At 38.6% G+C, this 26249-nt stretch overlaps 1 protein-coding gene across 1 annotated transcript in view; it reads right to left on the bottom strand.

Moving 5' to 3' along the window:
* Positions 1 to 245: 245 nt before the first annotated feature.
* FZD6 (frizzled class receptor 6) overlaps positions 246 to 26249 on the bottom strand; it is a 107970-nt gene continuing 81966 nt past the window's right edge. Inside the window, exons 5-7 of the mRNA XM_053715265.1 lie at positions 13433 to 13581; positions 6998 to 7429; positions 246 to 916 (exon numbers count right to left, since the gene is read on the bottom strand). Of these exons, the coding sequence (XP_053571240.1) occupies positions 766 to 916; positions 6998 to 7429; positions 13433 to 13581 (732 nt within the window). The 3' untranslated portion in view covers positions 246 to 765. The remainder of the gene's footprint in view (positions 917 to 6997; positions 7430 to 13432; positions 13582 to 26249) is intronic.

Raw genomic sequence — 26249 nt, 5'->3', positions numbered from 1 at the left:
TCTCTGACTGGGGGTTGGGGGAAGTGGGGGAGGTATTTAAGCCTTTTACTGGGGTGTCTTTGCCTCCTCCTGGTGGCCAGGTTCTAAATTCCCACAAGTAATGAATGAAGCCGTGGACTCTCCTCCCCTTAAGATGGAAAGTTTAATTTTGACTTTACTGTCCCTTTAAATAATAAAATAGACATACATACAATACACCCAATAAGTTTACAATTTCTCTGTGATTTAAGAAATACAACAGTGGATAAAACATGGTTATATCACCTTGATTTATTTTTCCAAAATTAAATATATGTTTCATATGAAAATTCATATATATAATAATTCCAGTGTAAAAACTACCAATACAGTAACAAAAATAGCAGAGGCCAGAAAGAACATAAAAAATAGAAGTTCTTTTACAAAGGCATTGAAGTTCACATACTGAGAAGTTAAGAATCATTTGCTTGAAGTTTGTTCCTTAGAAAAAAAAATCACTAGTATTTTTATAAAAAAAAATGGTTGGATTGCTATAAAATACTTTGAATGTGTGTAAAAGAAGCCCACAGTTCTTCAAGAACCAGAATAGAAAATATACAGTTTTTTTATGTGACAAATGTAACAGAATATAAAAAAAATGCTGGTAAAAACTATGTATTAAGTTTCATCCAGTTGTTTAGCTAAGTGCAAATTTCTAATGTATAAAAGTCTGTGCTAAATAGCACTAATTGATTACTACAAGAGTAGGGTTTGAATCATAAGCCCAGTTGGGTTCCAGAGCAGTAGTCAGGCCTCTCCTGTAGCTTGTGTGCTGATATGTTCCTTTTCATCGTTGGAAAAGGAATGAGCTGGCAAATCGGACAGGCTTCGATGCTGGTGATGAGATACTCTTTCAGGATTTGAACAAGTTTCAGCAAGGTTGTTTTCAATGCGTAAGCTGTGTGAATGAGAAAATAAAATTAATTAAAAGAACATTCATTGGATTTATCCTTGGAAAGCAAGTTACAAATGAGTTACATTTTAAAATGTGGGGATCAGAAAAGAGTGTTTTGTTTTTTTTTTGCAAAATAAAATACTTTGGATAATGGATTTTATGCTCAAATTATACAACCACTGGCATTATAAAAATAAAATATATCATGCATTTAACACAGGCAATCTTTTGTGAAGTATATCAATCTGGTTTTATTCTTCTGAGACATTTCTTCAGCTATTCTGGGATGTACTTTCCAGCCTGCATCGATCTTATGAGTGGAGTGTGCTGCTTTATTTCTAAGTCCATAGTGAGCACATTTAGTTTCATAAAGGGATACAAAAACATAATTTATGAAAGAACTTACCTGATAAATTCATTTCTTTCATATTAGCAAGAGTCCATGAGCTAGTGACGTATGGGATATACATTCCTACCAGGAGGGGCAAAGTTTCCCAAACCTCAAAATGCCTATAAATACACCCCTCACCACAGTTTAATCAGTTTAACGTATAGCCAAGAAGTCAGGTGATAAGAAAAAAGTGCGAAAGCATAAAAAATAAGGAATTGGAATAATTGTGCTTTATACAAAAAAATCATAACCACCACAAAAAAAGGGTGGGCCTCATGGACTCTTGCTAATATGAAAGAAATGAATTTATCAGGTAAGTTCTTACATAAATTATGTTTTCTTTCATGTAATTAGCAAGAGTCCATGAGCTAGTGACGTATGGGATAATGAATACCCAAGATGTGGATCTTCCACGCAAGAGTCACTAGAGAGGGAGGGATAAAATAAAGACAGCCAATTCCGCTGAAAAAAATCCACACCCAAAACAAAGTTTAAATCTTATAATGAAAAAAACTGAAATTATAAGCAGAAGAATCAAACTGAAACAGCTGCCTGAAGTACTTTTCTACCAAAAACTGCTTCAGAAGAAGAAAACACATCAAAATGGTAGAATTTAGTAAAAGTATGCAAAGAAGACCAAGTGGCTGCTTTGCAAATCTGATCAACCGAAGCTTCATTCCTAAACGCCCAGGAAGTAGAAAATGACCTAGTAGAATGAGCTGTAATCCTTTGAGGCGGAGTTTTACCCGACTCGACATAAGCATGATGAATCAAAGATTTACTGGGACACGGGAAAGAAAAAATCTTCTTGCAGGAGGCCTTATCTTGAAGCCTATTCTGTACCCTTGTGAAACAATGTTCTGAATCCAAAGATTGTGAATCGAATTGATCCAAATTTCTTTGAAAAATCGTAATCTGCCCCCTACCAGCTGAGCTGGAATGAGGGCCGCACCTTCATGTTGACTTAGGAGCTGGCTTTGGCTTTCTAAAAGGCTTGGATTTATTCCAGACTGGAGATGGTTTCCAAACTGATACTGCTCCTGTAGGGGAAGGATCAGGCTTTTGTTCCTTATTGTGACGAAAGGAACGAAAACGATTAGCAGACCTAAATTTACCTTTAGATTTTTTATCCTGTGGTAAAAAAGTTCCTTTCCCTCCAGTAACAGTTGAAATAATAGAATCCAACTGTGAACCAAATAATTTATTACCCTGGAAAGAAAGGGAAAGCAAAGTTGACTTAGAAGACATATCAGCATTCCAAGTTTTAAGCCATAAAGCTCTTCTAGCTAAAATAGCTAGAGACATATACCTGACATCAACCCTGATGATATCAAAGATGGCATCACAAATAAAATTATTAGCATGTTGAAGAAGATTAACAATGCTATGAGAATTATGATCTGATACTTGTTGCGCTAAAGCTTCCAACCAAAAAGTTGAAGCTGCAGCAACATCCGCTAAAGATATAGCAGGTCTAAGAAGATTACCTGAACATAAGTAAGCTTTTCTTAGAAAGGATTCAATTTTCCTATCTAAAGGATCCTTAAAGGAAGTACTATCTGCCGTAGGAATAGTAGTACGTTTAGCAAGAGTAGAGATAGCCCCATCAACCTTAGGGATTTTGTCCCAAAACTCTAATCTGTCAGATGGCACAGGATATAATTGCTTAAAACGTTTAGGAGTGAATGAATTACCCAAATTATTCCATTCCCTGGAAATTACTTCAGAAATAGCATCAGGGACAGGAAAAACTTCTGGAATAACTACAGGAGATTTAAAAACCTTATTTAAACGTTTAGATTTAGTATCAAGAGGACCAGATTCCTCTATCTCTAATGCAATTAAGACTTCTTTAATTAAAGAACGAATAAATTCCATTTTGAATAAATATGAAGATTTATCAGCATCAACCTCTGAAACTGAATCCTCTGAACCAGAGGAAACATTATCAGAATCAGAATAATGATGTTCATTTAAAAATTCATCTGAAAAATGAGAAGTTTTAAAAGACCTTTTCCGTTTGCTAGAAGGAGGAATAACAGACATAGCCTTCTTAATGGATTTAGAAACAAAATCTCTTATGTTAACAGGAACACTCTGAGTATTAGATGTTGATGGAACAGCAACAGGTAATGTAACATTACTAAAGGAAATATTATCTGCATTAACAAGTTTGTCATGACATTCATTACAAACAACAGCTGGAGGAACAGATACCACACGTTTACAGCAAATACACTTAACTTTGGTAGATCCAACATCAGGCAGCGATTTTCCAGAAGTATCTTCTGATTCAGGGTCAATCTGAGACATCTTGCAATATGTAATAGAAAATATAAAGCAAAATTGATCAAATTCCTTAAATGACAGTTTCAGGAATGGGAAAAAATGCCAGTGAACAAGCTTCTAGCAACCAGAAGCAAATAAACAATGAGACTTAAATAATGTGGAGACAATAATGACGCCCATATTTTTTAGCGCCAAAAAAGACGCCCACATTATTTGGCGCCTAAATGCTTTTGGCGCCAAAAATGACGCCACATCCGGTAACGCCGACACTTTTGGCGCAAAAACGTCAAAAAATGACGCAACTTCCGGTGACAAGAACGACGCCGGAAATAACAAATAATTTTTTGCACCAAAAAAGTCAGCGCCAAGAATGACGCAATAAAATGAAGCATTTTCAGCCCCCGCGAGCCTAACAGCCCACAGGGAAAAAAGTCAAATTTTAAGGTAAGAAAAAAATTGATTATTCAAATGCATTATCCCAAATAATGAAACTGACTGTCTGAAATAAGGAATGTTGAACATCCTGAATCAAGGCAAATAAATGTTTAAACACAATTATTTAGAACTTTATATAAAAGTGTCCAACCATAGCTTAGAGTGTCACAAAAATAAGACTTACTTACCCCAGGACACTCATCTACATGTAGTAGAAAGCCAAACCAGTACTGAAACGAGAATCAGTAGAGGTAATGGTATATAAGAGTATATCGTCGATCTGAAAAGGGAGGTAAGAGATGAATCTCTACGACCGATAACAGAGAACCTAAGAAATAGACCCCATAGAAGGAGATAATTGAATTCAAATAGGCAATACTCTCTTCACATCCCTCTGACATTCACTGCGCGCTGAGAGGAAAACCGGGCTCCAACCTGCTGCAGAGCGTTTATAAACGTAGAATCTAGCACAAACTTACTTCACCACCTCCACAGGAGGCAAAGTTTGTAAAACTGATTTGTGGGTGTGGTGAGGGGTGTATTTATAGGCATTTTGAGGTTTGGGAATCTTTGCCCCTCCTGGTAGGAATGTATATCCCATACGTCACTAGCTCATGGACTCTTGCTAATTACATGAAAGAAATACAGATTGAAAGGTGCATAAAGGTGCATAAAGCTACAGCTTTATATTTGAAACACACAGAGAGAAGTGCATTTGCAGGAACGAACAAACAGCTTAATACCTTGTTAGCTTGTTCTATGGCAATTTGCCACCTGGGTGCAGCGTCTTTCTAGCCCAGTAATGCTTTTCACAGAATAGAACTCTCCTGTAGTATATCAGTCTGATCCTGCCTATTAAGATCAGTCCAGCGCAGAAATACCAGGCAATTCCTCTCTGAACAAGGCAACCCCAGATGATCGTTTCTGCCTTTATTAGGACTCATCAGTGAGGTGTAGCCATATTCCTCTAAGCACACTGAGCAAGGAGTCCACATCTGGTTGCCGCTTTTTCCCTTAGGGGGACATAATACACACAGAGAGAAGCGCACTCACAAGAACAAACAACCAGCTTAATAACTTCATTGCTTGTTCTATGGTGATTTACCACCTGGGTGTAGTTTTGTTTAGCTCAGTAATGCTTTTCACAGAGTAGAAGTCTCCTGTAGTATATCAGTCTTATCCCGCCTATTAAGGTCAGTCCAGCGCAGAAATACCAGGCAATTCCTCTATGAACAAGGCAGCCCCAGACAATCGTATAATGCATTTCACACAGGCACTATTTTATAAAGTATATCAATCAGGTTTTATTCTTCAATACCTGAGACATTTCTTCAGCTATTCTGGGATGTACTTTACAGCCTGCATGGACCTCATGAGTGGAGTGTGCTGCTCTATTTCTAAGTGCATAATGAGCACATATAGTTCCAAAACGGGATACAAAATACACATTGAAAGTTGCATAAAGCTACAGCTTTATATTAGAGAAGCATTTTGTAATGAAAAATGCTACTTTGTTTTTTAACAGGTATATTTTTTTATGCAGTAGGACACAGATATAAGACTCTATACTAATAATCATGTACAAAGCCGTCCCTTCTTCTTTCCCCTTTAGATGGTTTATCACCGATTCTGCTTGGTTCATTCTAATAAATTATAATTGTTATTTAATAAATAAATGGACGCAAAAAAATTTCACAGTCTGTGGGGTAGATATATCAATGTCTGGCGGACATGATACGCTGTAGCGTATCATGTCTGCCAGACATCGCTGAATGCCGACAGCATACGCTGTCAGCATTTAACATTGCACAAGCAGTTCTGGTGAACTGCTTGTGCAATGCCGCCCCCTGCAGATTCACTGCCAATCTGCCGCTAGCAAGGGGTGTCAATCAACCCGATCGTATGTGATCGGGAGGATTGATGTTCGCAGCCTCAGAGCTGGTGAACGAGTTAAGGGGCAGCGGTCTTAAGAATGCTCCTTTATGGATGGTCCTAGCCAGCTTCAGGAAGAATGTTTCACTTCAGTAAGTGATGCTATAAAAAGGTATTTACTAGAATTTTCAACATTCATGTTTTTGAAAATATAATATTTTCTTGTGCAATTATTCACATGATTGCTGGAGCAATGTATATTCTAGGTGCCCTACAACTATAATGTAATATATATATATATATATATATATATATATATATATATATATATATATATATATATATATATATATATATATATAGACACAATATAGAAACAACCTGTAATACACAAAAAAAAATGAAAAGCAAATACTAAAATATAAAATGTGTGTAGTGCATAAAAGGATATATTCACACTGAAGTTGGGACTTTTATCACATCTATCCTTTTGCACACTATTAACATTTATATTATAATTTAATTTTGATTAAAATGGATACTAAGCCAATTTTTTCTTTCATGATTCAGATAGAGCATGCAATTTTAAGCAACTTCCTAATTTACTCCAATTATTAAAAATGTTCTCTTGCTATCTTTATTTGAAAAGCAAGAATGTAAGCCTAGGAGCCAGCCTATTTTTGGTTCAACACCTGGGTTGCGCTTGCTGATTGGTGGCTAAATGTAGCCACCAATCAGCAAGCGCTATACAGGGTGCTGAATAAAAAATGGGTTGGTTTCTTAGCTTAGATTCCTGCTTTTTCAAATAAAGATAGCAAGACAATGAAGTAAAATTGATAATAGGAGTAAATTAGAAAGTTGCTTAAAATTGCATGCTCTATCTGAATCATGAAAAAGAAAAAAATGTGTTTAGTATCCCTTTAATGACATAATGTTATTAGGTTTAATTTAAATAGTTAAAAATGCCGAACAAATATATATTACAAGACTCTTAGCTTCCCAAAAGAATAGATCTACATGTGTGATGTTTATGTGACCTGGAAAAACCTAAAATGTGGAACACAATGAATAGATGAACAGATTGCGTGTTTGCTTACCTATCCTCAATTATGGCAGGTATGCTTGCAGATAAGCCATTTCCCTTGCCGATCCCAAGGTTGTTGTTACATTGTGCTGGAGGTATTGGTGCCCCAGAACCATCTAAGAACGTTTGAGAAGTCAATTCTCCTAGGTTATCATTTCCTTTAATTACACTACTTGCATGATCTAGTTTTTCCAGTTGTGATTGATTCAAAGAGTTTTTGAAGTCCGCTGATATGTCTTGACCCAAGAAGTCATGGCTTGTGATTGCTACAGCAGATATACCATGGTTTGTCTTTGCACTAGTGCTGGTACCCATGGACTTAGATATGACTTTCAGTTTATGAGAGGTGGACCGGGAATGTTTCTTCTTATGCTTTACTTTAGCATTGTGCTTAAGAAAATACTCACAGGACTCTTGCAGGACTCGTCGACTCTCACTGATTGGGCTAGAAGAAGAAAAAGGGAATCAGAGATTCATTTGTGTTTTCCTGTAATATAATACACATCTGGCATTTATAATTTTTATTAATTACAATTGTGAATATTTAAGCATTGAAAGCTATATGAACTTGTATTTAAATGGTTTTATTATGTTATTTTAAAAGAATATCAGCTGTAAAATGTAATACTTAAAAAAGTATCAAAACATTGTTAAAGGAATATGAAACAGTACTCCTTTAGTAAAAGCAAATAATGTAAATCAAAGTAAACATAAAACAAAACAGATTGTGTTAAAAAAACAGCAAAATAACTTGTTTTCTTACTAAATGCACCCACTACTGTAGCTATATAACAGAATTACCATTGTGTAACTTAAAGGGACAGTCAAGTCCAAAATAAACTTTCATGATTCAAATAGGGCATGTCATTTTTAACAACTTTCCAATTTACTTTTATCACCAATTTTGCTTTGTTCTCTTGGTATTCTTAATTGAAAGCTAAATCTATGCTAATTTCTTAGACCTTGAAAGCTGCCTGTAATCTAAATGCATTTTGACCGTTTGTGACCACTAGAGGGCGTTAGTTCACGTGTGTCATATAGATAACATTGAGCTCACACAAGTGAAGTTACCTAGGAGTGAGCACTGATTGGCTAAATTGCAAGTCTGTCAAAAGAACTGAAATAAGGGGGCAGTTTGCAGAGGCTTAGATACAAGGTAATAACAGAGGTAAAACATGTATTATTATAACTGTGTTGGTTATGCAAAACTGGGAAATGGGTAATAAAAGGATTATCTATCTTTTTAAACAACAAAAATTCTGGTGTTGACTGTCCCTTTAAGTTATACCTTCACATGATTTTTGCAACAAAATTCCTCTACTGAGCATGGGCAATAAACTGACTACAGCTCTAGCAGGTGTCTCCTAGCAACACTTCAAAGGAAAATCTGCTAAATTGCCTTCCTCTAGAGACCCCAGCCCCCTATTGGCGCAGTGACAGGAAAAAATGGACCCTTTACAAATGAAGTTTAAAAAAGGAAGAAAAACGTACCTATAGCAATGATTTCCATTAAGTATAAGCCACTGTTTAGTGCTTTTTGATTGCAACAATGAAATAGACTTTTATATCCCTTTAAAAACATTACTAGAATCTTCTGCCAATGTGTCATCTGTATGTAAAAGCAGGGAAATTAAATACCTTGATATTTTCATATAAAATGTTTAGTGACAGTATGAAGCAACTTTGCAATCTACTTTTATGATTTATTTTAACTCCTTTTTCTTGTAATTTAGCTCTGAAAATTTAGTTTTTTTTATTATCAGAATAAATTATAATGATGATAATCCCTTTATTACTCATTCTCCAGTTTTGCATAAGGAACACATTTTTTCTTTCATGAATTAGAAAAAGCATGCCATTTTAAACATCTTTCTAATTTACTTATATTATCTAATTTGCTTTATTCTCTTGATATCCTTTGTTGAAATGCATATCTAAATATGCTCAGTAGCTGCTGATTGGTGGCTGCACATAAATGCCTCGTGTTATTTGCTCACCCATGTGCACTGCTATTTCTTCAACAAAGGATATCTAAAGAATGAAGCAAATTATATAATAGAAGTAAATTAGAATGTTGTTCAAAATTGTATTCTCTATCTGAATCATGAAATATGTATTTAGCTTTCATGTCCCTTTAACCCCTTAATGACAAGTGACGTACCAGGTACGTCCTGCAAAAACTTGCAGTTAGTGACAATGGACGTACCTGGTACGTCACTTGTCTAAGAGAGTGCTGGAAGCGATCGCAATCGCTTCCAGCAGCTCTCAGGGTATTGCAGTGATGCCTCGATATTGAGGCATCCTGCAATACCCTTTAGAAAGCATCCGATGCAGAGAGAGCCACTCTGTGGCCCTCTCTGCACCGGTAGCGATGCGGCCGTTCGTTGGTGGGTGGGAGCTTACAGGGAGGAGGGTGGGCGGCCCATCGCTACCCGGCATCCGGTTCCTTCAAGTGTATTGTGCACGCCGGATGCCGGGAGCGTGCGGGGGCTGCGTGCACGCGCAGCAATCACTGGCACTGCCACCAATGAATTTAGGTAAGAGGGAGGGGGGCAGAATTTTGATCACGATCTGGATCTGGGGGGGGGTGGGGGGGGGTGGGGGGGGTGGGGGGGGGGTGGTTGGGGCAGCTACACTACAGAAAAAATAAAATGTCACAAAACAAAACACTTTTTTGGGGGGGGGAAACTGGGTACTGGCAGACAGCTGCCAGTACCCAAGATGGTGGCAATTAGGTAGGTGGGGAGGGTTAGAGAGGTGTTTGGGGGGGATCAGGGAGGTTGGGGGTTAAGGCAGGGGTCCATCACAGCTGAATAATTTAAAAAAAAAAAAAAAAAAAACACCTTTTATTTTAGTACTGGCAGACTTTCTGCCAGTACTTAAGATGGCGGGGACAATTGTGGGGTGGGGGAGGGAAGAGAGCTGTCTGGGAGGGATCAGGGGGTGGGATGTGTCAGGTGGGAGGTTGATCTCTACACTAAAGCTAAAATTAACCCTGCAAGCTCTCTACAAGCTACCTAATTAACCCCTTCACTGCTGGGCTTAATACAAGTGTGGTGCGCAGCAGCATTTAGCGGCCTCCTAATTGCCAAAAAGCAACGCCAAAGCCATATATGTCTGCTATTTATGAACAAAGGAGATCCCAGAGAAGCATTTACAACCATTTGTGCCATAATTGCACAAGCTGTTTCTAAATAATTTAAGTGAGAAACCTAAAATTGTGAAAAATGTCACTTTTTTTTTTATTTGCTCGCATTTGGCGGTGAAATGGTGGCATGAAATATACCAAAATGGGCCTAGATCAATACTTTGGGTTGTCTACTACACTACACTAAAGCTAAAATTAACCCTTCAAGGTCCCTACAAGATCCCTAATTAACCCCTTCACTGCTGGGCATAATACACGTGTGGTGCGCAGCTGCATTTAGCGGCCTTCTAATTACCAAAAAGCAACGCCAAAGCCATATATGTCTGCTATTTCTGAACAAAGGGGATCCCAGAGAAGCATTTACAACCATTTGTGCCATAATTGCACAAACTGTTTGTAAATAATTTCAGTGAGAAACCTAAAGTTTGTGACAAAATTTGTGAAAAAGTGAACAATTTTTTTTATTTGCTCGCATTTGGCAGTGAAATGGTGGCATGAAATATACCAAAATGGGCATAAATCAATACTTTGGGTTGTCTTCTAAAAAAAAATATATACATGTCAAGGGATATTCAGGGATTCCGGACAGATATCAGTGTTCCAATGTAACTAGCGCTAATTTTGAAAAAAAGTGGTTTAGAAATAGCAAAGTTCTACTTGTACTTATTGCCCTATAACTTGCAAAAAAAGCAAACAACATGTAACCATTGGGTATTTCTAAACTCAGGACAAAATTTAGAAACTATTTAGCATGGGTGTTTTTTGGTGGTTGTAGATGTGTAACATATTTTGGAGGTCAAAGTTAGAAAAAGTGTGTTTTTTTCCATTTTTTCCTCATATTTTATTATTTTTTTTTTTAGTAAATAATAAGATGTGATGAAAAAAATGGTATCTTTAGAAAGTCCATTTAATGGCGAGAAAAACGGTATATAATATGTGTGGGTACAGTAAATGAGTAAGAGGAAAATTACAGCTAAACACAAACACTGCAGAAATGTAAAAATAGCCATTGTCATTAAGGGTAAGAAAACTGAAAAATGGTCCGGTCATTAAGGGGTTAATACACTTTTTACCTCTGTGATTACCTTGTGTCTAAGCCTCTGCAGACTGCCCTTCTTTTCACAGACTTGCATTTTCGGCAATCAGTGCTGACTCATAAATAAATCCACGGAAGTGAGCACAATATTATCTATATGGCAGACATGAACTAGCGCTATCTAGCTGTGAAACACTGACAAAATTCAGTTAGATAAGAGGCGGCCTTCAAGGGCTTAGAAATAAGAATATGAGCCTACCTAGGTTTAGCTTTCAACAAAGAATACCAATAGAACAAAGCAAATTTGATGATAAAAGTAAATTGGAAATTGTTTAAAATGGCATGCCCTATCTGAATCATGAAAGTTTAATTTTAACTTGACTTTCTCTTTAAATACAGCTTGGCAATGTTGAGCACTTGTTTCAACAACTGTTAATAACAATATTTTTTTAATGTAAAAGCTAAATCTACTCTTCTAACTGAAACTCTTAATTTAGTTGGTAAAGACAGACTACTTTATCTTCAATCATGGCTGGCACCAAGTCTGTTCAGCCACTTTATTGTGAAGCAACGTTTTCAATTATTTTGGTCTAGACGTGAAGTTAAAAAGTCCTGGGGATACAGGTTTAATTTAGAAGCTAAGTCACCGGTGCTGTAATATTTTTAACAATAAGTGATTCTGTTTGTCTTATAGACTCTAGCTTGATACTGTACACACAGTAAATCCTCCGTAAGCACAAAAGGATATTAAGATCATTAATCTGCACGCTGAAAAACTGGATTTCAGAGTTTGTTTGTTTTCACAAGCTGGAAACTATATAGTTTAATATAACATAAGACCTTAAAACAAAACTAAAACCAGTTAACAAATGTCTATCTCATACAGACTTTTGTCTATTTTTAATTAACTTTTAAGAGCACCATTGTAATACAGATTTTTTTTTTTTTTTTTTTCATTTCTGCAGCTGTCCGACCTACTGTGACCATCTTCACATATTATTCCCAAGCTGAATGACTGAATACATTAGTGTTACAAGAAAATGGGGAAGGTGAACTGCATATGAAATGCAAAAATAGTTTCCAAGTAATTTGCAGTTTTTCTTGGATCATTGTTACATTTTTAGTACATTTTACCTTTTTATTTGGATTTGTCCTGTGATGTCCTCACACAGACAAATCAGTTCACACTATAAAATATATATAAGTCGGCAGTGTTGGCCTAAGACAATATCATTTGCAATAAAGGTCAAAGAGAAACAGTAAAAATATAACGGTAGCAAATTTTACAGTCAACCCCATTGCAAGGGTTATACAAACCATAAAAGAAAATGACTATGGTCTAACAAACCAGAGCGTGGAATGTTTATTACAGAATGTCTGTTTAAATTGGAAACATCTTGAGAAATCAGTACAAACTAGATTTTTAAAGGGACAGTCTTCTCCAAAATTGTTATATTGTTTATTACCTATTCCCCAGTTTTGCACAACTAACATGGTTATATTACTATACTTTTTACCTTTGTGATTACCTTCTATCTAAGCCTCTGCAGACTGCCACCTTACCTCAGTGCTATTTACAGACTTGCATTTTAGACAATTTGTGCAGACTCATGAATAACTCCACGGAAGTGAGCACAATGTTATCTATCTGGCACACATGAACTAGCAGTGTCTTGCTGTAAAAAGCTATAAAGGCGGCCTGAAGGGGCTTAGAAACCGGCAGAAATTTATAGTATACTGTCCCTTTAATCCTATGGCAGCACAGGCTGATCTTCTTGCAGTAAATGAAGAGACCAGTGAGGTCTTGAAAGATTATGGGATACAAAAGCATTAAAAGGTATTGCAATCTACTAAAAGGAACATTCTCTGTGGGGTTAGTACAGCAAACACCCATTTTCAGTTACAGTAATTTGCAAAACTCTGAGATTAACAATATAAATTTAAGTGCCAAATAATCCTTTAGAAACTATTACTAATCAGGATTAAAGAACCATTAAATACATTATAATTGCTTTACAATAATACTTTGGATTTCAAACATGCAGTAGTTTCTTTCTTGAAAATTATCAGTTTCTTTACTACGTGAGTCATGTGACAGTTGCTAGCCAATCACAGAATCATAGCTGTTAAAATATTTTAAGGAGGAATATCCTTCCTTTTGTCAAGAATCAGTACAGCGTATGATTTGTTGTACTGTCCATAAATATCCTTACCCTGTTTCTTCTTGGAAAATTATTAAATAAATAAACAAACAGAAATCTTACTCTTGCTTTGGTTTCCGGTTGAAGAAATTGACCCACTCAGAGCAGGTTTTTTTGCTTCCCACCCAAAAAATTGAAGAAATTCCAACAATCAAGGTCATGACATATTTAGTTAGAAATAGTCCAAGATTTGGTCTTGATGGGTTACCCTCCTGTAACAAAAAATTAAATTAAATGAAAATATGTTTTAATTAAATCACTGGCTGTAATTATATATATATATATATATATATATATATATATATACACACACGCATACATATATATATATATACACATAGATTTATACACACACACACACACACACATAGATATATACATACAGTGTTCTCCCCAAGACCTTTGCCCAGCTAAAATTTTAGCCAATGTTAAAGGGACAGTCTAGTCAAAATTAAACTTTCATGATTCAGATAGGGCATGCAATTTTAAACAACTCTTCAATTTACTTTTATCATCAAATTTTCTTTGTTCTCTTGGTATTCTTTGTTGAAGGTCCTCTCTTTTTTCAGTGCATTTTGACAGTTTTTTACAGCTAGACAGCGCTGGGTTATGTGTGTCATATAAATACCATTGTGTTCACTCCCGTGGAGATACCTAGGAGTGAGCACTGATTGGCTAAAATGCATCCCTGTCAAAGGGTACTTAAATAAGGGGGGGAGTCTGCAGAGACTCAGATACAAGGTAATCACAGAGGTAAAAAGTATATAAATATAACCATGTTGGTTATGCAAAACTAGGGAATGGGTAATAAAAGGGATTATCTATCTTTTTAAACAATGACAATTCTGGAGTAGACCGTCCCTTTAAGCTAAAATTAGCCAATATTACAAATGGTTAATTTTTATTGCAGAAATTATTATTAAATAGATTTATGTTAAATTGTGCAATTAATTTATGCTTTGGATACCTGAAAATGATATAATATAATATTGCTAAAATGTTACCCTGCCCCAACCTGGCTACTTCATAATTCCACCTGGCTACTTCATAACGCCACGCAGCTGGCAATTTTTTTTATGTAGAACACTGATCATACATATATATATATATATACACACACACACACAACATATACATATGCAAACTACAGTTTTTATTCCCCCCCCCCCCTGAGGTTCCTAGGTGTTTCTCTTTTTAATAATGCATTCACACAGACACATTCAAGTTTTTCTACTTTCTCTGAGCCTGGTGAATCCTTAATGCCAGTGGCAAAAAGATTACATCAGGCATATTCTATTCATACTGGGAAGGACAAGCAACAGGCCATATCTACTGCTCTCTTAAAGGGATCTGACATTTCTTTAATGTTCTTAATTTGGTTGTGCTTAAAGGGACCAAGAACAACAACAACAACAAAAAACTTCAGTCATCCATAGATGGCAGCAGCATTTAAACATGTATATATTGTCCCCCTAAAAATATAAAGTAAAAATTGTGTAAACTTAACAACCCATTGACAGATGTGCACTTCCTACTAATTCTAATTGGTTCATTGAGCATTTGCAGGAAGTACCAATCAACCAATGAGCTTTTTGCAGGAAGTACCAATCAACCAATGAGCTTTTGCAGGAAGTACCAATCCACATTTCAACAGTACACTGCTCTATATCCACGTATACATTGTATATAATCAGAATCCCACATTAGTATATTTACATAATTTGCAAACTACTCCCTAAATTAACTATTCATAGCTTGGGAAGGAAACTTAAAACTATTTTTGATAAACCGCTGTTTTCTACTATTTAAGAAACATATTTTACACCTGTCAATCAAGTCACAGTTGAAATTATTTTAAAATATTTAAACATGTATATATTGTCCCCCTAAAAATATAAAGTAAAAATTGTGTAAACTTAACAACCCATTGTCAGATGTGCACTTCCTACTAATTCTAATTGGTTCATTGAGCATTTGCAGGACCAATCAACCAATGAGCTTTTTGCAGGAAGTGCCAATCAACCAATGAGCTTTTGCAGGAAGTACCAATCCACATTTCAACAGTACACTGCTCTATATCCACGTATACATTGTATATAATCAGAATCCCGCATTAGTATATTTACATAATTTGCAAACTACTCCCTAAATTAACTATTCATAGCTTGGGAAGGAAACTTAAAACTATTTTTGATAAACCGTTGTTTTCTACTATTTAAGAAGCATATTTTACACCTGTCAATCAAGTCACCTTTACTTCCTCTGGAATGTTCATATTTCCTTAAAATGGTGAGAAACAGGTGGATTTTACCTTCCAAAAATATTTGGTTGGTGAAACGGTATCTGTTAATGTGCAGACTGAAATTCCACTGTCCAGTTGAGGTCAGCAGTTACAGATGGGTCACTGGTGATTTGTTTGTCTTTTTGCCCCTGTCACAGTACCACTGCTCACATTTCTTAGGAGTCATCTTTTTGTCCCTCTGCATAAATAACTTTATTATAAAATCATAATTGATATGGCATATGGCCTTCACATTTTCCTCACAAGCTAGGTAGGTACTTGAATAAGAAAATATGTAAAAATAAATAAGTATTTCATATATAATTCACTATTTCCCTCCAAAAAAAAAAAAGAAACAAAATTACAGTTGAAATTATTTTAAAATATTTCTTTTGTATGAATGCATTTCTAAAAATTATGTTAATGCAATACCTGAAGTGCTGATTAAAGGGACATTAAACATTTTGAGATTGTAACATAAAATGATAAACTGTATAAATAAAAAAACTGCAATATACTTTCATTATTTATTTTTGTCACCTTTTCCTGTAATTCCATTCAGAAATTGTGAGCTTTTCAGTTGCTGTTAGAAATGGAAGCGCAGAACACTGTTATATTCCACACAGCCATTGGCCGCACACTCTATTGACCTATTTATAACTGTCTCTAATTGGCTACAACAAAGAAGGTAACCTAAGTTACAACATGGCAGCTCCCTTTTTTTATAGACACTAACGGCTAGATTTGGAGTTTGGCGGTAAAAGGGCTGTTAACGCTCCGCGGGTTTTTTTCTGGCCGCACCATAAATTTAACTCTGGTATCGAGAGTTCAAACAAATGCTGCGTTAGGCTCCAAAAAAGGAGCGTAGAGCATATTTAGCGCAAATGCAACTCTCGATACCAGAGTTGCTTACGGACGCGGCCGGCCTCAAAAACGTGCTCGTGCACGATTCTCCCATAGGAAACAATGGGGCTGTTTGAGCTTAAAAAAAACCTAACACCTGCAAAAAAGCAGCGTTCAGCTCCTAACGCAGCCCCATTGTTTCCTATGGGGAAACACTTCCTACGTCTGCACCTAACACTCTAACATGTACCCCGAGTCTAAACACCCCTAGCCTTACACTTATTAACCCCTAATCTGCCGCCCCCGCTATCGCTGACCCCTGCATTACACTTTTAACCCCTAATCTGCCGCTCCGTAAACCGCCGCCACCTACGTTATCCCTATGTACCCCTAATCTGCTGCCCTAACATCGCCGACCCCTATGTTATATTTATTAACCCCTAATCTGCCCCCCACAACGTCGCCGACACCTACCTACACTTATTAACCCCTAATCTGCCGAGCGGACCTGAGCGCTACTATAATAAAGTTATTAACCCCTAATCCGCCTCACTAACCCTATCATAAATAGTATTAACCCCTAATCTGCCCTCCCTAACATCGCCGACACCTACCTTCAATTATTAACCCCTAATCTGCCGACCGGAGCTCACCGCTATTCTAATAAATGTATTAACCCCTAAAGCTAAGTCTAACCCTAACACTAACACCCCCCTAAGTTAAATATAATTTTTATCTAACGAAATAAATTAACTCTTATTAAATAAATAATTCCTATTTAAAGCTAAATACTTACCTGTAAAATAAATCCTAATATAGCTACAATATAAATTACATTTATATTATAGCTATTTTAGGATTAATATTTATTTTACAGGTAACTTTGTATTTATTTTAACCAGGTACAATAGCTATTAAATAGTTAAGAACTATTTAATAGTTACCTAGTTAAAATAATTACAAATTTACCTGTAAAATAAATCCTAACCTAAGATATAATTAAACCTAACACTACCCTATCAATAAAATAATTAAATAAACTACCTACAATTACCTACAATTAACCTAACACTACACTATCAATAAATTAATTAAACACAATTGCTACAAATAAATACAATTAAATAAACTATCTAAAGTACAAAAAATAAAAAAGAACTAAGTTACAGAAAATAAAAAAATATTTACAAACATAAGAAAAATATTACAACAATTTTAAACTAATTACACCTACTCTAAGCCCCCTAATAAAATAACAAAGACCCCCAAAATAAAAAATTCCCTACCCTATTCTAAAATACAAAAATTACAAGCTCTTTTACCTTACCAGCCCTGAACAGGGCCCTTTGCGGGGCATGCCCCAAGAATTTCAGCTCTTTTGCCTGTAAAAAAAAACATACAATACCCCCCCCCCAACATTACAACCCACCACCCACATAGCCCTAATCTAACCCAAACCCCCTTAAATAAACCTAACACTAATCCCCTGAAGATCTTCCTACCTTGTCTTCACCATCCAGGTATCACCGATCCGTCCTGGCTCCAAGATCTTCATCCAACCCAAGCGGGGGTTGGCGATCCATAATCCGGTGCTCCAAAGTCTTCCTCCTATCCGGCAAGAAGAGGACATCCGGACCGGCAAACATCTTCTCCAAGCGGCATCTTCTATGTTCTTCCATCCGATGACGACCGGCTCCATCTTGAAGACCTCCAGCGCGGATCCATCCTCTTCTTCCGACGACTAGACGACGAATGACGGTTCCTTTAAGGGACGTCATCCAAGATGGCGTCCCTCGAATTCCGATTGGCTGATAGGATTCTATCAGCCAATCGGAATTAAGGTAGGAATATTCTGATTGGCTGATGGAATCAGCCAATCAGAATCAAGTTCAATCCGATTGGCTGATCCAATCAGCCAATCAGATTGAGCTCGCATTCTATTGGCTGATCGGAACAGCCAATAGAATGCGAGCTCAATCTGATTGGCTGATTGGATCAGCCAATCGGATTGAACTTGATTCTGATTGGCTGATTCCATCAGCCAATCAGAAAATTCCTACCTTAATTCCGATTGGCTGATAGAATCCTATCATCCAATCGGAATTCGAGGGACGCCATCTTGGATGACGTCCCTTAAAGGAACCGTCATTCGTCGTCTAGTCGTCGGAAGAAGAGGATGGATCCGCGCTGGAGGTCTTCAAGATGGAGCCGGTCGTCATCGGATGGAAGAACATAGAAGATGCCGCTTGGAGAAGATGTTTGCCGGTCCGGATGTCCTCTTCTTGCCGGATAGGAGGAAGACTTTGGAGCACCGGATTATGGATCGCCAACCCCCGCTTGGGTTGGATGAAGATCTTGGAGCCAGGACGGATCGGTGATACCTGGATGGTGAAGACAAGGTAGGAAGATCTTCAGGGGATTAGTGTTAGGTTTATTTAAGGGGGTTTGGGTTAGATTAGGGCTATGTGGGTGGTGGGTTGTAATGTTGGGGGGGGGTATTGTATGTTTTTTTTTACAGGCAAAAGAGCTGAAATTCTTGGGGCATGCCCCGCAAAGGGCCCTGTTCAGGGCTGGTAAGGTAAAAGAGCTTGTAATTTTTGTATTTTAGAATAGGGTAGGGAATTTTTTATTTTGGGGGTCTTTGTTATTTTATTAGGGGGCTTAGAGTAGGTGTAATTAGTTTAAAATTGTTGTAATATTTTTCTTATGTTTGTAAATATTTTTTTATTTTCTGTAACTTAGTTCTTTTTTATTTTTTGTACTTTAGATAGTTTATTTAATTGTATTTATTTGTAGCAATTGTGTTTAATTAATTTATTGATAGTGTAGTGTTAGGTTAATTGTAGGTAATTGTAGGTAGTTTATTTAATTATTTTATTGATAGGGTAGTGTTAGGTTTAATTATATCTTAGGTTAGGATTTATTTTACAGGTAAATTTGTAATTATTTTAACTAGGTAACTATTAAATAGTTCTTAACTATTTAATAGCTATTGTACCTGGTTAAAATAAATACAAAGTTACCTGTAAAATAAATATTAATCCTAAAATAGCTATAATATAAATGTAATTTATATTGTAGCTATATTAGGATTTATTTTACAGGTAAGTATTTAGCTTTAAATAGGAATCATTTATTTAATAAGAGTTAATTTATTTCGTTAGATAAAAATTATATTTAACTTAGGGGGGTGTTAGTGTTAGGGTTAGACTTAGCTTTAGGGGTTAATACATTTATTAGAATAGCGGTGAGCTCCGGTCGGCAGATTAGGGGTTAATAATTGAAGGTAGGTGTCGGCGATGTTAGGGAGGGCAGATTAGGGGTTAATACTATTTATGATAGGGTTAGTGAGGCGGATTAGGGGTTAATAAGTGTAGGTAGGTGTCGGCGACGTTGTGGGGGGCAGATTAGGGGTTAATAAATATAACATAGGGGTCGGCGATGTTAGGGGCAGCAGATTAGGGGTACATAGGGATAACGTAGGTGGCGGCGATTTGCGGTCGGAAGATTAGGGGTTAATTATTTTAAGTAGCTTGCGGCGACGTTGTGGGGGGCAAGTTAGGGGTTAATAAATATAATATAGGGGTCGGCGGGGTTAGGGGCAGCAGATTAGGGGTACATAAGTATAACGTAGGTGGCGGTCGGCAGATTAGGGGTTAAAAATTTTAATCGAGTGGCGGCGATGTGGGGGGACCTCGGTTTAGGGGTACATAGGTAGTTTATGGGTGTTAGTGTACTTTAGGGTACAGTAGTTAAGAGCTTTATAAACCGGCGTTAGCCAGAAAGCTCTTAACTCCTGCTTTTTTCAGGCGGCTGGAATCTTGTCGTTAGAGCTCTAACGCTCACTGCAGAAACGACTCAAAATACCAGCGTTAGAAAGATCCCATTGAAAAGATAGGCTACGCAAATGGCGTAGGGGGATCTGCGGTATGGAAAAGTCGCGGCTGTAAAGTGAGCGTTAGACCCTTTAATCACTGACTCCAAATACCAGCGGGCGGCCAAAACCAGCGTTAGGAGCCTCTAAATCTAGGCCCAAAACTTTACACTTAGTTTGTCAATATTTAAACAGTGATATAAACTTTAAAAAGTATATCTACATTTTATTTTCAGACTAATCTTTTTTTTTTAATGCATCATTCTATGTAGCATTTATTTAGTGTCCCTTTAACCATTTTGCTCAGAGATGTAATTTGTTTCTATTTTTTTATTCAAAATGTGTCAAGGAGATATGCACCAAAGCTAACGTAGCAGCACAGAAAATGAATTTCTAATGATGGCCTGAGAGGCAGAATTTTTTTTCACTTTCTGTGATGAGATTTTTTTAGTGAACCATTTTCTGCAGCTCATTTTTAAATAAAATACAATTTTAAATTAGGCAGTTACACTTAAGCACATGTTTAATTGCAATGTGTTGATTAACTGGAGAATAAAGAAATTTAAAAGTTTTATAATATAGCACAGTAGTTGAAAATTGAATTGCAAATTAAATGCAGCCAAAAAAATAAAATTTCTCTTGAATAATAAAAAATTATTTTCTCTTGGTCTAAATAGAAATCTACTGCATATTCAAACAACACTTTGCTCTGGATGCACTGTTATAAGGAAAACTTACACTGTGCAGCCAGAGCACAGAGCTGTTTGAAGAGAACAGCCTGATTTGGAGCAGTGCTGCAAAGTTAAATCTCTAACAGTTCCTGCATGTGTCCTGTTCTTTCTACAGACGTGATGCATTTTCTGCGATGACATCTTAGATCACTGTATGTTCTGCCTTGGGGATGATGGCATTTACATAAAGGTGTAAAGTTCCGCACTGCGCACTTACATTACTTAAAGGGATATGTAACAAACAAAATTGTATTGTGATTCAAGCAAAGCATACGATTTACTTTTATTAAATTTGCTTTGTTCCCATGATATTCTGTGTTGGAGAGAACACTGCATGGCAGGAAATAGTGCTGCCATCTAGTGCTTTTGCATATGGATGAGATTTTTGCAAAACTGCTACCATATAGTGCTCCAGACATGTTCATGCTCCTGAGCGCATGTCCCTGTTTTTCAACAAAAGATAACAAACAAACAAAGCAAATTTGATAATAGAAGTAAATTTAGAAAATGGTTTAAAATCGCAATGTTCTATCTAAATCATGGAAGGAACATTTTTGGTTTCATATCCCTTTAAACAGTGGCATTCTGCTATTGAAACATTTTCATTCATTTAAAAATGATCTCATAACGGATATTTTGTTTCTAAAAACTGTTTACTAAAAAGCAGACTCCGCAAATGCTTTAATATTTAATTGCTACAACGTTCCAGAAGCCTCTAATTCTATGCCTAATTTATCAATCTCTAAATTTTAAGGACATGAAACCCCCCCAAAATCTTTCAAGCTCCTGATAGAGTTAACTGTTTTAAGCAACTTTCAAGTTTAATTATAATATCAGATTTGCTTCATTCTCTTGATATCCTTTGTTGAAGGAGTAGTAATGCACTACTGGGAGCTAGCTGAACGCATCAGGTGTACTAATGACAAGAGACACGTGCAGCTACCAATCAGCAGCTAGCTCCAAGTAGTGCATTGTTGCTCTTGGTCTACCTAAGTGTGCTTTTCAACAAAGGATACCAACAGAACAAAGCAAATTATATAGGGCATGCCATTTTGAATTTAAATAACTTTCAACTTTCTATGTTTTTTCCATTTTCCTCCCTGCTGCATTATGTGACAGCCATTAGCCAATCACAAAATGCATACTCATATATGTGGTAGGCAAATAGTAATTTCAGGCAAATAGTTTTTGAGACATTGTTTAAAGTGATGGTAAATGTATAGGTTTTAGAAGCTTTTCTTATAATTAGCATAGTCGCTGAAGATTTTTTTTTTTTAAATCTCATCCCTAACTTTTATTTTTAATTTGTTCTTACTTGGATTGAGTCCTCCCCCCCCCCCCTTCCTTTTCCTTGTTTCTCCAGTTTGTGACGTAGGGAGCGGTCCCACCTGCTCTATACGTCAGCATAGATGTTCGCTTCTGATTGAGATTAGTCAGCGCATGCCCAAATCCCTGTAATATCCCACAATCTAAACAATGAATCACAATATTCATTGTATACTTGTGTAGCAGTTCTATGCAGGCTCGGTCACGTAGTGACTGACAGCATGACATCAGTTACGCATGCGCACTCCATTACGTTTTGGTTTTTTTCTTCAAGTATTACATGACACTTGGCGAGTCATCTGATTGGACAGCCGCAAAATCAGCCCCCCCCCAAAAAACAATAGTGCACTTTGGTGCGAGGAGGAAAAAGCAGGGGTACAATACAGAGGTACTTAGAAAGATTACAATAGATACACTGCACATAAACGCATGTAGATGAATGAAGGTTACAGTAATTTTGAACAAGGATTTCAGTTGATGAAAGTTTACCATCACTTTAAAGTGAAAGTAAACTTTGTCTAATCGTTACTAATAATTGACAAATACATCCCAAACAAAGGTAACTTCCATTCATCATTTCACTCAAATCTCAATATAACTAGCTTTTTTTCACTATACCTTTTTCAAAACTCTCTCGCCGATCCTCCGCCCGCATTCAAAAAATATTTTTCTTTTTCAGTGACAAATACAGCCATATCGAACGGATTGGTCCCCCACTGGCGTCCCAAATAGTTCAATATACGCCCCCGGCTGTAAATGCGCATGCGGCTATCTCTGAATTACGTCTGTCTTTAGAAGCGCATTCATGATAGCCGCATGCGCAGTCTAATGAAAAGACAGCCCCATACAATTGATAGCATTTATCGTAGCAGAGAGCGTGGTATTGCGCATGCGCATAAAATCTCTTCTCGAGAGCGAGCATGTAACCATACTTATACGGCGGGTGGGACCACTAGTAAGAATTATAATACACAAGCCGGAAGAAAGTAAGGGGGAGGAGGAACATATCTAAAGGTTAGATTGAAAATATATATATATTATGAAAATCGTTAAAAATTATTTTAAAAAAAATTTGCAACTAGATTAGTTTATAGTAGATTAAAGCATTGGCTTATTGATATATTGTTAAATTTACTTTCACTTTAAAAACCTTTTGCTAACTGATATTCAGGCAAATAGTTTTCAGAAAGTGAAATTAGCTGTGCACAGATTTTTCATCTTTTTAATGCCAAGACACCCTGGGAAAGTTGCCCCTGCTTGCCAATATGCACCCCAGGCACCCTGGGAAAGTGGCCCCTGCTTGCCAATATGCACCCCAGGCACCCTGGGAAAATGGCCCCTGCTTGCCAATATGCACCCCAGGCACCCTGGGAAAGTGGCCCCTGCTTGCCAATATGCACCCCAGGCACCCTGGGAAAGTGGCCCCTGCTTGCCAATATGCACCCCAGTAACCCTGGGAAAGTGGCCTCTGCTTGCCAATATGCACCCCAGGCACCCTGGGAAAGTGGCCCCTGCTTGCCAATATGCACCCCAGGCACCCTGGGAAAGTTGCCCCTGCTTGCCAATATGCACCCCAGGCACCCTGGGAAAATGGCCCCTGCTTGCCAATATGCACCCCAGGCACCCTGGGAAAGTGGCCCCTGCTTGCCAATATGCACCCCAGGCACCCTGGGAAAGTTGCCCCTGCTTGCCAATATGCACCCCAGGAAAGTGGCCCTTGCTTGCCAATATGCACCCCAGGCACCCTGGGAAAGTGGCCCCTGCTTGCCAATATGCACCCCAGGCACCGTGGGAAAGTGGCCCCTGCTTGCCAATATGCACCCCAGGCACCCTGGGAAAGTGGCCCCTGCTTGCCTATATGCACCCCAGACACCCTGGGAAAGTGTCCCCTGCTTGCCATTATGCACCCCAGGCACCCTGTGAAAGCGTTCCCTGCTTGCCATTATGCACCCCAGGCACCCTGGGAAAGTGTCCCCTGCTTGCCATTATGCACCCCAGGCACCCTGGGAAAGTGTCCCCCCTGCTTGCCATTATGCACCCCAGGCACCCTGGGAAAGTGTCCCCTGCTTGCCATTATGCACCCCAGGCACCCTGGGAAAGTGTCCCCCCTGCTTGCCATTATGCACCCCAGGCACCCTGGGAAAGTGTCCCCTGCTTGCCATTATGCACCCCAGGCACCCTGAGAAAGTGTCCCCCCTGCTTGCCACTATGCACCCCAGGCACCCTGGGAAAGTGTCCCCTGCTTGCCATTATGCACCCCAGGCACCCTGGGAAAGTGGCCCCTGCTTGCCAATATGTACGCCAGGCAACCTGAGAAAGTGGCCCCTGCTTGCCAATATGCACCCCAGGCACCCTGGGAAAGTAGCCCCTGCTTGCTAATATGCACCCAGGCACCCTAGAAAAGTGGCCCCTGCTTGCCAATATGCACCCCAGGCACCCTGGGAAAGTAGCCCAACTTGCCAATATGCACCCCAGGCACCCTGGGAAAGTGGCCTCTGGTTGCCAATATGCACCCCAGGCACCATGGGAAAGTGGCCCCAGCTTGCCAATACGTCCCCAGGACCCCCCAGAAAAGTGGCCCTTGCTTGCCAATATGATCCCAGGCACCCCAGGAAAGTGGCCCTTATTTGCCAATATACTCCCAGGCACACCCCAGGAAGGTGGTCCCTGCTTGCCAATAGGCTCCTGGCACCCCTGGAAAAGTGGCCCTTGCTTGCCAATATACTCCCAGGCAGGCCGTGTAAGTGGCACTTGCTTGCCAATAGGCTCCCAAACACCCACCAGAAAGTGGCCCTTGCTTGCCAATATACTCCTAGGCACCCTGAGAAAGTGGCCCCTACATGCCAATAAGATAACAGAACCCCTGGGAAAGTGGCCCCTGCTTACCAATAGGCTCCAGGCACCCTGAGAAAGTGGCCCCTGCTCACCAATAGGTTCTCAGGCACCTCGGGAAAGTGGCCCCTGCTCACCAATAGGCTTCTACGCACCCCGGAAAAGTGGGCCCTGCTCACCAATAAGTTCCCAGCCACCTTGATAAAGTGGCCCCTGCTCACCAATAGGCTCCGAAGCACCCCAAGAAAGTGGTCCCTAGTTGCCAATAGACTCCCAGCCACCCTCGAAATGTGGTTCCTGCTTGCCGCCTGGGAGCATACTGGAAAGCAGGGGCCACTTTCCTGTTGTGTATAGGAGCCTTATGGTGAGCAGGGGCCACTATCCCAAAATGCATGGGAACATATTGGCAAGCAGGGGCCACTTTCCCAAGGGGGTCTGGGAGCCTATTGGCCACTAGAGGCTGCTTGGGAGCCTATTGACAAGAAGGGACCACCTTCCCGAAGTGCCCAGGAGCCTATTGCAGGGGCCACTTTCCCAGGGTGCCTTGGAACATATTGGCATGGGGGCACTTTCCTAGGAGGTCTGGTAGCCTATTGGCGAGCAGGGGCTACTTTCAGGGGGTGTCTGGGAGCATACTGACAAGCAGGGGACATTTTCCAGGGAAACATGGGATTCCAATGATGAGCAGGGGCCACTTTCCTGGGGTGTCTGGGAGCCTATTGGCCAGGAGGGGACACTTTTTGCAAGCAAGGGTCACTTTTCTGGTTGCCTGGGAGCCTATTGGCAAGCAGGGGCCACTTTCCCTGGAGGTCCTGGAAACTTATTGGTGAGCAGGGGCCACTTTCCCAGGGTGCCTTGGCTTTGAAAAGCTGAAAAACCTGTGAACAGCTAATTTGACTTTCTGAGAACTATTTGCCTGAATAGCAGTTTCCCTATTTCCCTGAAATAACTATTTGCCTACTACATATACACTGTGAATTCTTGCACATGCAG

Source organism: Bombina bombina, chromosome 5 (genome assembly GCF_027579735.1).
Source record: "Bombina bombina isolate aBomBom1 chromosome 5, aBomBom1.pri, whole genome shotgun sequence".
Taxonomy (NCBI): domain Eukaryota; kingdom Metazoa; phylum Chordata; class Amphibia; order Anura; family Bombinatoridae; genus Bombina; species Bombina bombina.
Note: the sequence above shows the minus strand (reverse complement) of the source record. Positions and strands in the feature narration are given on the sequence as shown.